At 35.7% G+C, this 14,412-nt stretch overlaps 2 protein-coding genes across 4 annotated transcripts in view; one reads left to right on the top strand and one right to left on the bottom strand.

Moving 5' to 3' along the window:
• The window catches only part of LOC106068506 (uncharacterized), a 98,485-nt gene that overhangs the window by 41,593 nt on the left and 42,480 nt on the right, over positions 1–14,412 (top strand). The window lies entirely within an intron of this gene.
• Positions 3,294–13,593, bottom strand: LOC129922905 (uncharacterized). The gene is made up of 2 exons (XM_056011102.1): positions 12,763–13,593; positions 3,294–3,467 (listed from the first exon to the last, which is right to left on the bottom strand). Exons 1-2 carry the CDS (start codon positions 13,591–13,593, stop codon positions 3,294–3,296), a joined length of 1,005 nt encoding a protein of 334 aa, XP_055867077.1.

Genomic DNA, 14,412 nt, shown 5'->3' with positions numbered 1-14,412 from the left:
CCAGTTCCAACCTGTGCTAAGACCAGTTTCAGTCGCTATCAATTTTATTTGAGCCAATTTTCAATGTTTCTATATGACGTTGTGTCCCCTACTACACAGAAGTCCGCTGGCTCTCCTGTAATAATGTATTGAAGAGATTGAACATTTATAAACTGACGAATGGGTTCAGGATTTGGTATTTGCAGTTGATCTCACTGGTCACCTGCAAGATGTCAATTTGAAACTTCAAAATAAAGGCAAAATTGCCACAACTGCGTGTGATGATGTGAAGTGCTGTCAAGCAATGTTACGACTGTGTATAAAACAAATATAAAGAGAAAACCTTGTTCACTTCTCGACGTGTCAGGAACTAAAAAGATTAAATACGGCTGCAACATTTGGTAAAAATGTCCTACATCTGGAATCGTTATTAGATGCTTTCAATTACCGCTTTCGTGACTTTGTTTTATACGAGCAAGAAGAAAGCTATGGAAACACCTCACCGTTCGAGATTATCTGATCAAAATTTGTCATCAGTGATGAAAGTGTCAATAGCAAACAAACTTCAACCTGACATTAATACATGTGTATCCCAGAAAAGGTGTTAGGCATCAGGACAACGAAAGTAATGCTTAATCATAATAATTTCTGATAAACAAAATAATAATAACTAAGGGACAGGTATATCATTAATTATTATGTTCTATTGTATTGTTTCTAATTTACATCGATCTAGTAGACTATGTTTTCCAACTGATTTTTTGGCTGCGGCCCTTCAGGTCATAGTAAGTTTTTATGCGGTCCATACACCTTAATCAGTTTGACATGCCTGGCCTAAAGGCTGTCAAGAAACATAACTCTTCTCGACTTAATTTCAAGTTAAAATTTCATATGATAGCTCTCAAGGGATTCTCAAAAAGGAATGTAATAATAATCTATCATTAGCTTCAACTAGACTATGTCGTATATATATGTTTTTATATATTTTCAATAAGACTGTCTACATCTAGCTTAGTAACACTAAATAGTAGTTTAAAGGATTTATCGTTCTATAATATGCTGCCGTTATCTTCTAAGAAATCAATTGTAATGACATACTGAACATTTAAGGAGTCTAATAACTTAAATCATATGTCATTAAATGTACCTGTTATTCTCTACTTAATAATAGGACTCCACGACTTTGTCATGTCATTACATTTAACCTGAAATTCTGCATGCAAACAAATCGTCACCTATAAGCTGAATTGAAAAAAAATGTTCTGGCTTTTGTTTACACGACTAATCCGTATCCGTCAAGGGAAAATTACACTATATTTTGCTTTATGTTGGAGGGTAGTAATTTGAATAGAAAATGTTTGGTTTATAACGATTTAATTGCAGGCTTGTATTTTCCTTTATACAAATGATCATATAAATGATAGCAATTAGATCAAGATTCAAATACACGAAAACCTAACGATTTATTTCAACACAATACTTTCTTTTTCCTTCCCTAAAGTACCCCCAGTTTTTACAGGTTATTTAATGTTTTTAGCATTGCTGTAGCAATTTGTTTAGCTTGAAAAGTAATTAATATTTTTATTCGCTTTGTATTTGATTTAGAGTGTTAATCAAACTAATATTATCTAGTTTATTGTTAAAAGCAGTACGGGTAACATACATGTGTCAAGAGCATAGATTAAATCGCTTCCACTTACGCTGCCCGCGACAAATAATGTGCATCTCCTGGAAGGATGATGTCACCAAACAGGAAATATTGAAACTGGCCAATATGCACAGCATCTATGCTCTCCTGAGACAGAGAAGACTACGCTGGCTCGGACATGTCATCCTCATGCTATTTGAAAGAATCCCTAAAGACATACTATATGCTTAGCTAGCGGAGGGAGTCAGACCCAAGGGTCGCCCAAGACTACCCTATAGAGATGTCTGCAAGCGAGACATGAGAACCACAGGCATAATGTCTGGGAGCCCAAGACCGGACAGCCTGGAGAAAGACTGCGTGCTGGTACGAACCTCGCCGAGAGCAAAAGAAACGAAGCCATATCAGCTAGTCCTAGGACGGATGCATACACATGCACAAACTGTGGCAAGATCTGCCACTTCAGATTCTGCCCCGTCTCAAGACGAAATCAAAGCCAGTGACTTTTATGTGCACATCTATTGTCTTCCAAGACAGAGGGAGCCAAATAATTATTCAAATATTGTCTTTCATTTCTGTTACACTGTCTATGTATTGTCAACAGAATCAACGGCTTAAATATTTTATAATAAACTAAATACCGACATGTAAAATGAACACATTAACAACAGCAATATGAATACGAGTGAACAAACAGTGTTCATGGGACTACAAGAAATGTTTATTGCTTGACAAATGAACATTTAAAATACAACATATTATATGTAGTTTACTTAACAACACAGTTTAACAGCTCTCAGCAATAAATGACACACAGATTAAAAAAATGTTTTTTTTATGCGTCTTCATTTCTACTTCACCAAAGGATGTAATTAAAAGTTGTATTTTAGTTGCATAGTGCACGTTACAGTGAGTTCATAAGCTATGCACATACACAATACAACAGTTTCTATTCAGTAGAGCAGTAAAGAAAGAGGGCCCAATACACTGGCATGTTTACTTTGGAATGTCATTTCCATCACCTGCCCTAAAGATGGCCAAGTATGAGAGAAGTACTTCATACTTATTTAATTAATACATTAATATAATTTTTAATTATGTACAACTACTTTGAGGACAGGGTAAGGCAGCAGTGGTATACATGGGAGTTCCTGGTGTGTAAATTGAATGGACATATCACCCAGCTGTCTCTGACGACTGACTCTGTAACAATAGAGACGCTGAGACATAGTGATACCGACACGTATGATACAGGATGAAGTGGCTCTGTTGATAGATGTCTGTAATAGCGATAGTGATACATGTGCTAGATCTCAATGCTTGTAAAGGAAGCAGACAATAAAAAAATACTTAAGCGAAATATTTTAAATTTATGTTGATTAGTAAGAGAAAAGACAACTATTTCGCTTAGAAAAGACAAGAAAATATAAAAGATCAAATTAAATACGACTTGATAGCAAAAAAAAAATGATCAAGAAGCAATAAGCTTTAAAAAAAATATGTGTTGATACATTCAACAGCTTTTTTTGTGTTTTTTTGTAACTCGTGGAGAAGTACACTATAATACCACACAACTTTCAATCTTTGAGTTTCTATTGTAAGATCATCTCTTTCGTTCAAACAATAATACTTTGTCTCTTTTTATGTATAGTTTTGTTTCAGCTTGTCTTTAATCCTCTCTCTTCTCAAATGTGATTGTGTACTTGTCCTTGTAGATCTGGTCAAAGTAGTCGGTAATCCCTTCAGTGTCGGCAGCAATGAACCTTCCTTCCTCTTTGAAGAGCACCAAGTTGTAGTCCTCGGGGTTGTGGTCTGGTAGCTTGTCAAACAACATTTTTTTAATCTGTTAGAAAACAAACAACTCTTTAATTCCAAGATGATACTATTACAAAAATTATTGAAAAAAGAAATAGTCTATGTGCTGTGGCATAGCTAGGGATTGGGTGGCCCTAGATGCTTGACCTCTTTAGGGGGCCCTGCATTTTGACATTCGACATCTCCTGGAAGGATGATGTCACCAAACAGGAAATATTGAAACTGGCCAATATGCACAGCATCTATGCTCTCCTGAGACAGAGAAGACTACGCTGGCTCGGACATGTCATCCTCATGCTATTTGAAAGAATCCCTAAAGACATACTATATGCTTAGCTAGCGGAGGGAGTCAGACCCAAGGGTCGCCCAAGACTACCCTATAGAGATGTCTGCAAGCGAGACATGAGAACCACAGGCATAATGTCTGGGAGCCCAAGACCGGACAGCCTGGAGAAAGACTGCGAGCAAAAGAAACGAAGCCATATCAGCTAGTTCTAGGACAGATGCATATACATGCACAAACTGTGGCAAGATCTGCCACTCTATAATTGGCTAGATCAGACACTTCAGATTCTGCCCCCGTCTCAAGACGAAATCAAAGCCAGTGACTTTTATGTGCACATCCATTGTCTTCTGAGACAGAGGGAGCATATAATTATTCAAACATTGTGTTTCATTTCTGTTACACTGTCTATGTTTTGTCAACAGAATCAACGGCTTAAATATTTTATACTAAACTAAATACCGACATGTAAAATGAACACATTAACAACAGCAATATGTACACGAGTGAACAAACAGTGTTCATGGGACTAAATGAAATGTTTATTGCTTGACAAATGAACATTTAAAATTCAACATGTTATCTGATTATCTGTAATTTACTTAACAACACAGTTCAACAATCTCTCAGCAATGAATGACACACAGATTAAAAAAAAAATGTTGCTTTTTTTAAGGCGTCTTCATTTCTCCTTCACCAAAGGATGTAATTAAAAGTTGTACTTTAGTTGCAAATTGCACGTTACATGTTGCTGATGATTTGAGAAATGTTTATCAACCATAGAACTTAAACCATGATGACTCCAACAAATTGAAAAAGAAGTCTTTGAGAAGATATCTTATGTCTTTTGAAACATTTTTAGAAAATCACAGAAACATAAAAATACCATATTAAAAATAAAATAAAAAGAATCTTTTACAGGAGGAAAATGCTAATTACTGAATGAAAACAATAAGATGTACTAACTTCAAGAACACTTGTAATACCCTGATCACTTTTGTGTTTGTAAAGTTATTACAGCGCCTTGAGCCTACATTTTGTTTGTTAACAGCATTTTATAAATAAAATTATTATTACTTTGAAGCTGACCACGAAGACACTTTCATCCAATGGACTCTTCACTCTAACTTGTCTTGTACCATCTACCGCTAGTCAAACTATATTTTGTTTTTAGAAAACTCAACATTTACATCTGTCGTAAAAACATTCTGGAGGGGTTTTAAACTCCAAATCCCTTTCACTACGCTCATGGAATTTGTTGACTGTTTTTTGCATTTTTTTTTTATAGAAGAGTGGGGTTTTAACCTCAAAACCACTATGTTGGGGATTTTAAACTCAACCCCCCCCTCTTTTGCTGCGCTGGGGCAAGTGATGATTTAACATTAAAATCTCATCTCAAATAAACAAAATCAAAGCAAAAAATCGGTCAGAAAACTCCACATCACCCTGCTGTGAGAAGATTTTATTTAGTCATTAAAAGGGGGGTGTTGAACCCCAAGACCCTCCATGGCTACGCCCATGTTGATTAAATATAGATAGATTGAGCATATATATAATTTCCAACTATACATTTTGTTTTATTTGTATACGTGTATTTGTTGTACTAGAGAAAGAAATCAAGATATAGAAACCGAATTTGTTCTTTTTACAAGCCATCTGAAAATCGACATACACCTGTGAATAAGTTCATTAAACATTTGAATGTAGCAAAAATTATTGTTTAAAATTTATGAATATATTGGAAATATACAAATCTATCCTCGTCAGTCAATCAATTTATAGACTTGGAAAAGAATAATAATTTGTTCAACTTTTTGTTTGTACTAATGTGAATCATACTGTGAATTATAATAATGTGTGTGAATGAAAAACAATGAAATTTGAGAGACAGAAAGATTTCTGTAAAAATATAACTTATTTATTATAAGATTTTAATTACACCTGGGATTTTATTATCATAAAAGTATTCCATCTTTTGTTTTTGAAAAAAAAAAAAGAAAAACTAAAGGATTATCGGAAAAAGAATTAACAGACGCGTGAGCTTGAAAACGAGGTCAGGGTTATTTAAAAAAATGAGTACTTTATAATTATGTTAATGAGATTAATGTTTTATAAAGTTCTGAATAGAATGTTGTTGTACAGTAATCTAGTCCAATCAAATTTACATAGCAAGTAATAGATTTAGTGAGAAGTGTTTTCTAGAGGTAATAGTAACAAGTGATAACGTCACTTTGACTTGAACTATTGTTTCTTGAAAAGAGTCTCAGTCTAATCTCTTCAATCTTAGCAAGCCTCTATTTAAGTATGAGATACTAATTCCTTATTACCTATTACAATGTATTTAGTGATAAGACCGAACAAATATCTTGGTGTTCAAGTGCCTCTTCTCTTAGTTCACATGTTATTTTGTCTGCATAACAATATCTTGTGACTCATGGTAAAACTTTACTCAGTGACTCCTGTGACTCATGCCAGATATTCTAGCTAAACCATATGTTCCTCAAATCAAAGCTAATAATAATTATTTAAAACTATCAAGGAATTTATTATGTTTTTCTTATCAGTATGTAGGCCTATGATTTTTTTTCTCAAGAGACAATCTATCCTCCTAGCAACGTGTCATGTGACTAAATCCAAAGCATTGTCAGTGCAAAGTTCTCGATAACAAAGTGACGAAAACGGGATTGATGTCACGTGACCAGGTCTTAATGCGACACCATCGATAGTTTTTCACACTAACTGCAAGTGTAGTCAAAGCCTCTCCATAGTTAAACTACTGCCAACTATTGTAATTTGGTTATTTCTGCATGTTCTCAATTGTAGCCATCCCCTCAGCTAGTTCTTTTTTTTCTCTCCAATTATTTTACTTTCGTAATTTCATTTGATATATATTCTTAAAAAATTCTAATCAATTAATTAGGAAACTCCACAGTCCTTGGGCTTTTTTAGACCCTTGACGCAATATTTCCCAATACTCTTTAAACTTTCGGACGCAGTGCTTAATACAACCCTAGAAGCTTAGTTTCAGTGGATTCGACATTTCCAGTTTGTTGAGGCTGCAAGACAGACTCGTGTTAATTTTGTATATGGTCCCATATATGTGATCGCTACTCAACTTGATTATAATAACAACTATTTGGAGCTTAGAAATAATGAAGAGTACCATAAAACTTAACCTACCCAATACTGGGAAACAACAAGAAAGAAACTTCTACAAGAACCAGCCACCCTCTGGTGAAGTTTGCTAAATTGTTGTATTTGTATGGTCCCTGTCACAAACCTCTGTGAGCTCACAACCGTTTGTGTGTGTGTAGCAGAACAACCGCAGTCCACTACCATGGCCTTAGTTATTGTGGAAAGTTTTAAGTTTGTTTACTGTTATTTATATTTGAGATCTAATGCAATTATTTATGTTTTTAATATATTTTAATTAGTTGAATTAGATTTGGAAGGGGAAATAAGTATATTTTTTTGTGCTTTAATGTTTATTTTGTTGTCGCGTGACCAGGGGACCTAGGCTATAACGAGGGCGGGGTGACCTGGGAAATTTGGGGAAATGGACAGTTGGCGCGGACTACGTCATCACTGGTCAGATACCGATGATGCATGTAGAAGTAACCACTGAGGTTATTGTTACGTGCGCATCTTAGTGTGAATGTGAAATGGTGCGATTGCGTGTTGAAAGGAAAGAAGAACCGAAATGGAGGATTATGAACAAGAAAGTGTTTTCAGTGTTAATAAAGATTAAAGTATTTATAAACTGTGATTTGTCGTTTACATGTCTAAAGAGTCTCATCCAATATGAAAACGTAACAAGTGGCGCCCAACGCAAAGGTAAAACCCACGTATCCCTCTATACACAGGGGATCTCCTGTCAGCAGACAGTAGATATAGTAAAGTCTAGATCTAGAGACAGGAGAACATTCGATTCGATATTATTAGTAATCGACTATGGCGGACAAGGCTGAGATAGCAGCGTTGAAGGAAGAGGGAAGGTTGTTGGAGCTTGAAGGAACAGAACATGTGAGACACAGAATAACTCTCACAGAACAAGGGAGACACATGATAGACAGTATAGAAGTGGTACATATGAAAGACAAAATGATAGCCGCAACGGAAGATATCAAGGAAACAGACAGGAAAGAAAGGACTGGGAGAAAGGTAGAATAGAGCAAGGCTTATCATTGTCATCTGATACTGGAACATTGGAGATTTTTCAGACATTCGTAGGGAACAAGGCAGCCAAGACCATCAGGGATACTGGGAGCACTATTATTGGAGTGAATAAGAATTTAGTGGAAGACCATGAATATACAGGCGAATCTAGGAAGTGTGTTATGTTTAATGGGAATATTGTACAATTACCGATTGCTAAAGTTAGTATAGACACACCGTATGTTAAGGGGACAGTGGAAGCTTGTGTTGTAGATCAGGGTGAGATAGATTTAATTATTTGGAATATCCATGGGGTGAAAATATGTTCAGTAAGGGAGATTGAGAATTGGAAGAAATATTATGGGATAAAGTCTACGCGAGGTAGAAATGGGGATGTGGAAGAAGAAATAAGATATCATACATCAGATGACATGGGTAGCAGAGAGCACGAGAAGAAAGAATTAACAGATAAGGTAGAAAGCAAATGCAATAGGAATGGGTCCAAATCAAAGTAAAGTAAGGCAATCAGTGGTACAGGGAAAGCGATTTAAACCCACATATAGACGTACAAGTCCATACATCTTATGCTTTAATTGTGGGAGAAGGGGGCATATTAGAAGACAGTGTCAACAATTAATTAGAATTAAGGATTCAAGGTACAATAGTGAAGAGGCGTATACGAGAAAAGATAGGGATATTAGCAGCCTAGAAAACAGTACAGCTAGATCATTAGGTAGTAGGATCACAATGGGACATCATTGCAAAGGAGGGAAGCGGAAAGGATGGCATGTCAATAATGTTAGAATTATATAGATATGATTAGAAAAGGTGGGAATGATGGACATTAATTATTGTTCTATTCTACAATGAATAAATATATGTGTAATGAATTGAATATTGTTGTTACAATATGCATGGAGCAAGATAGACTTTGTTTGTTAACTATTTGATTGCGACTGGAATGATGGTGTTTTGTACAGGCATACGATTATGAGTGGGGAATTGTATTAATAGAAATATGATTACTTATAGATATATGTTAACAGAAGTGGTTTCAATTACTCATAATAACAGTTATTATTGTGATGAATATAATTGTTATTCCATGTTGGAATTGTATTGGTATTAACATGACATTGTGTTTGATTTTGTTTAGTTATTACATTATGGTTTTATATGTTACCGATTTGTTTTAACTTGGAATAGTCTGATAATATATTCAGTGATTTGTATTTTGGACGTTCGATGTGCATCGAACTTGTTAAACAGGGGGGGGGGTGTTACGTGCGCATCTTAGTGTGAATGTTAAATGGTGCGATTGCGTGTTGAAAGGAAAGAAGAACCGAAATGGAGGACTATGAACAAGAAAGTATTTTCAGTGTTAATAAAGATTAAAGTATTTATAAACTGTGATTTGTCGTTTTCATGTCTAAAGAGTCTCATCCAATATGAAAACGTAACAGTTATGCGTCACTGATGATGCAAGGGGACGTAACCACTGTGTTGCGGTGTAGTCCACGTGGGAGGGAGTTTTTGCTCTGAAAACGAACGGACAGTGAGCGTGGGTTTTGTGGAGCGGACAGTCGTATTTCCAGCTCCTGCTTGTCTTCCTAAAATTGTACGAGAAACTTATAGTAAAATCTAACTTTCATAGTCATTTAGAGATCTGAGTTTAGTCACCAGTTGTTGATGTGCCTGTATGTAAACGTTTTGTTTGGTAGATTCTATACTGGATGTAAATAAAGTGATACGCCTACGTTTTTCTAACTATATTCCGGTGTTCAGTTTTATATGTTAATTATATAGACAAACACCTACATCGCGATAGGGCTAAATTCACCAAAGTTCCAGCATCAACAGTCGCGCCAGCACACTGGTGGCGTCTTGTGACAGACCCTACTTGGCCAGTGGGCAAAGAATGTATTGGATTGTGGGCAGAGTGAGCCCTGATCGCATTGTGACTAAGGTGTGACTTTGTGTTCCCTACGTTATATGTCTCGTAAATACATTAGGCTCAATGAAAATATATGTTGATACTGTTATATTAACTACTCTAGATTTAATTGTCATGTATACTTATTATTAATACCACAACATATCATTAAATCTTAACTATTATACATTGACCTATTGATATTAATTGTTCAATTGTTTTCATAAGTGATGTACTAAGTGATAGACAGTCAGGGGTGTCCGGGCAGACGAGCCAAGGCAAATACAGCCCCGACAATAAGTTCCTATATGCAGGTCAGGCCTTAGGCCTAGGCAAACTAGGGCCTCCGATTGGTGGGGGCCTCGCACAGAAATTACTGAACTATTTTGTAGAGAAGACATAGTTAAAACCTGTCCCCAATGTCATTGTTGAAGTACACTAGCGTGATAAAGTTTTAAATAAATTGAGTAATTTTATTTTTTTCGATGTTTATTTTTTATTAATCTATTACATTTGGGGGCCACCAATTTCACTTCGCCTAGGGCCTCCAATTATCCAAGACCAGCCCTGCTATATGGTCCTGTATGTTACTGTATGGTTCTATATAGTCAAATGGCTTAAAATGTTGCATGAGGACAATGTGTTTACAAATGTATGTTGAGAATAGAAAGGTAAATGTAATTACCTTCACATAACGTAAAAAATAAAACTTTGATAGAGTTACTTACTTCTTTTATGATGAAAGCATTATGATAAATCTAAAATATTAACTACCATATTAAAAAGTATAGGACAGAAACAATTACAAATAAAGTGTTTTAGCTATTATCAGGACGTCAGTAGGTCTTGATTAGAATTGCCTTGTTGTATTTCTAAGAAAATAAAACAGATAAATCCCTATACGCCAGCATTTTACAATTGATATTAGCTACTGAAGTAAGTTACAAAAATTATACAGTAAACATAACCAGCGTGTCAACAAAAGAAAGAAACATAATCTGTAATAATTATAAATCCAAGGTTAAATTTTTACTTATTTAATTTATCTTTATGTCTATTTCTAAGTCTTGTTCAAATAGTTTTAATAGAATGAACGGATATTAAGTAAGCTCCACAATAATCCATAAAAGTTATATCTAAAAGAGCTCTATTAACTAACTAAGGAAAAAGACAAGAAGAGAGAAATGGACAAAGACGGTCTAAAAATCTTGCATGGCGCCCCAAAGGTGCAACAGACTAAGGGATAGGTAAAGGAATTTTTTCAATAAATCACTGATGTGTCAAGCCAAAAGTCAAAAGCTATAATGAAGGGATCTATCCATGTACGTGAAGGACGCGTACAGTATTCAGACCAAATGTTCCCTACATGCTAATACATGCACAAGTTTATGATAATGGTTATGCTTGCCCTGGATGTGGCAAAATATGCAGGTCACAGCTGGGCTGCGCAGCCACGGGAAATACTGTATTCCTCATTAATCTACGGACTCGAAGAGAAGCCTTATTATTATTATTATTATGATACAACAATGTAATAAAGTAATGGAGTTACTTGTACTTACTACATATGTCAGTTTGATTAGCTTACTATCATCAGGATACTGGAACTTTTGAATGACATAAATCTTTGTAGTGGAAAACATTTAGCAAAAAAGATTGTAGCATTTTGTTTTCCTAAAAAATAAATTTTCCAAAGAAAGTTACCAGAATGAATCTTTTGTTTTCAGTCACGTGATGTGAAGTGTTGCAATCGAGACCAAAAGCAAGGCGTGGGCAGACACTTGTGCGTGTGTCAACGAGCTTTAGTAAACGTACGATCTTTAAGAAAACACTTTGGGATGCAGAAATAGTGGAATGTCGATTTTTTAAATCCATAATTCAATCTATTTACCTAATTATCTACCAACTCACCAACCTATCTTTTCTCTACATTTCTGCCTCTCTCTATATCTACTTAATACTTGCCTACCTACCTGCCTACCTACCTGCCTACCTAATCTACCTAACTACCCACCCATCTGCATATCTATCTACCTACCTTTTACTGGAAGAAATAATTCTGATAAAAAAACAGAAAACAGAGATGGATGGACTTTATAGATGACTTAAGAGTGACTTGACATTCTAACACACACATGGATTGTAAGTTTAAAAAAACCCTGTCACACTCCGCTTTAGGATCTAACATTGCTAATACAAGCTTCCAAATGATTACGTTTTGATAGAGAGTTCAATGCTATCTCTTGCTTCTATACAAGTGTGTTTTTATATATTTTATACATTTGTGTTGGCTTTGGCCTCATTCAGTCTACTATAGTTCGTCTGGGACACTAGGTTAACAAATAACAAGAACGCCTGAGCTTCAGCTATGGTTGGAAACTTGGAACGATGTCGCCCACACATCCTTTTCCCTCTCCACAGACTTCAGGCACACAGCTGATGTGTTCTAATTGCCGCAAATAAAAGATGAATATGATCAGTATCGTTGTATGGTGTAGCACTGTGTATAGCGAGCTGTCTAAAGGTTACCGGCTCCTGTCAATAGCAAATAACAACAAAGGTACATTTAGCATTCTAATTCTTTGGCTTGAGCGAATCTTAGCAGAGCTTATATACATAGAGAGAATACAAAATATAACACTGCAGAAAGACATTGCAATAATATCAACAACATAAACGTATGGAAACCAAAAGTTAATTAGATGAACTAGTTAAACTGTAAGACGAAAGTTTGATTGTCTGTATCCTGGGCAAAGATTCTTGTTTAGTTTTAAACAAAATTCTTGAAAACATGAACCAAAACTGCTCTTTGTATTTAGAGCTCATATTGTAATATATAAACGAGTTGATACTTGCGTTGAAAACTCCCAGGAGATAAGCGAACGACCACAAAGAATGAAATAAATTGTTTTCTTTGCCCGCAAAACTTATGTCCGGCCTTAGCCCAGTCACAGCGGAAAGGATGACCACTGGAGAGTAGCAGAGAACTAACAACGTGGCCAGCAACACGACCAGCTTGGAGGTTTTCTTATCTCGACCTGACAGTGAAGCCCTCTGACTCTCGTCTCGGACCTTCTCGTGACGCCATTTCGATTTACGCCGGAGCTGAGCCACTAGTATAGAGGTGAAGATGATCAATAAGAACAGGTCTAGAAAGATGAACACAGAGTGAATGCCGAACGCAACACCTTGTGTAGCTGGGCGATACATGTTGAAAGTAAGAGATAGAACTGTCCTATTTCTGAGAGTGTTATATTTCCAATCGTAGTAAGCAGAAACATACTCAGGCAGAATGCCGCCGATGTTGATAATGGTAATTATATTTAAAATAAACACAGTTTTGGATGGTGTTATAATGTTCCTAATCTTCAACGGAGCTATTATACCCAGGCACCTCTCAAAAGTAATATAAGCAGCGATAGACATAGTGATTCTAATAGCACAATTGGACGGCCATCCGGCAGTCAGATACTGGACATCAGAAAACAAGACTGGAACATCAGGTCTGGTCAGTAGAGGATTGGAGCACACATTGAGCCATTGCACCAAGATGATTCGGATAAAATCCCAAAATGACAAAGTAAACAAACTGATGTTCATGGAAATCTTGAATCCAAGTTTGGTGAAAACAGCCATGTTGATCAGATTCGTCACGAGGCCAAACAGACCAATGGCTGTGCAGAGAACCAAGCGGTTTACCAAGACAAACATTGTCCTTTGACTCTCAGTCATCAGCTGGGGCTCAGGGAAACTTTGAAAACTCTGGTTTCCTCCAAAACTCATGTTTATCATTTACTTTGTACTACTTACACTGCACTGAAAGAAAAAGTAATTTCCATGCTACATAAGTGTCTTCTTTTTAAATAGGATAAGGCTTGACTATTGCCATTATGGGACTTTTTAAAATTATTAGTTTGATGGAGATATCTTAAATCTCGTATTTCATAAAAAAAGTACCAAGGCCGTTCTTAGGAATAGGCAAACTGGGATGCCACATAGAGCCTTCTATTGATGGAACCTCGCATAGGACTCCAAGAAAAAAATAGCAAAACTTGTTTTCAGTGTTTTCGCTGGTCACTAGGTTTTCAATAAATTGTGTCATTTTAGTTTTATATTTATTTTGTATTGTTCTATTTCATTTGGGGCCACAAAATTCACTTCGCCAAGGAACTCCTAGGTACGCTGGCCATAAGAACTTTACAAAATTAACATCTAGGTGTTGTATTATATATCTTCACTGTGTAAGTCCATATCAGGCGATTTGCAGTTTTTATCTTATCTTCTTATATAATACAGACGTTACTTCAAAAAAGAAGATGATTACGTCCTACGCGTCATGTTATATATTGTAAAGTTTCATCCCACAGAGATGTATGTGTAACAGTATCACATAATAATTTCCTACTTGGAGTTTGCAATAAAGACGCGAAGCTCATGAGATTCTCACGTATAAGACAACATTGCTCATCTCTTCATCCAAATACTAACTTGTTTCTTTGTAATAGCTTTGGAGATTTTGTTAGAATATTTTTGTTAAATAATTTTGACAATTAACTTATTTTTGAATAACTCGTCTTCCTGCGATCATTAAATAAAACAATG

This window comes from Biomphalaria glabrata, chromosome 14, assembly GCF_947242115.1.
Source record: "Biomphalaria glabrata chromosome 14, xgBioGlab47.1, whole genome shotgun sequence".
NCBI lineage: Eukaryota > Metazoa > Mollusca > Gastropoda > Planorbidae > Biomphalaria > Biomphalaria glabrata.
This window is presented reverse-complemented; position numbering and strand designations above follow the sequence as displayed.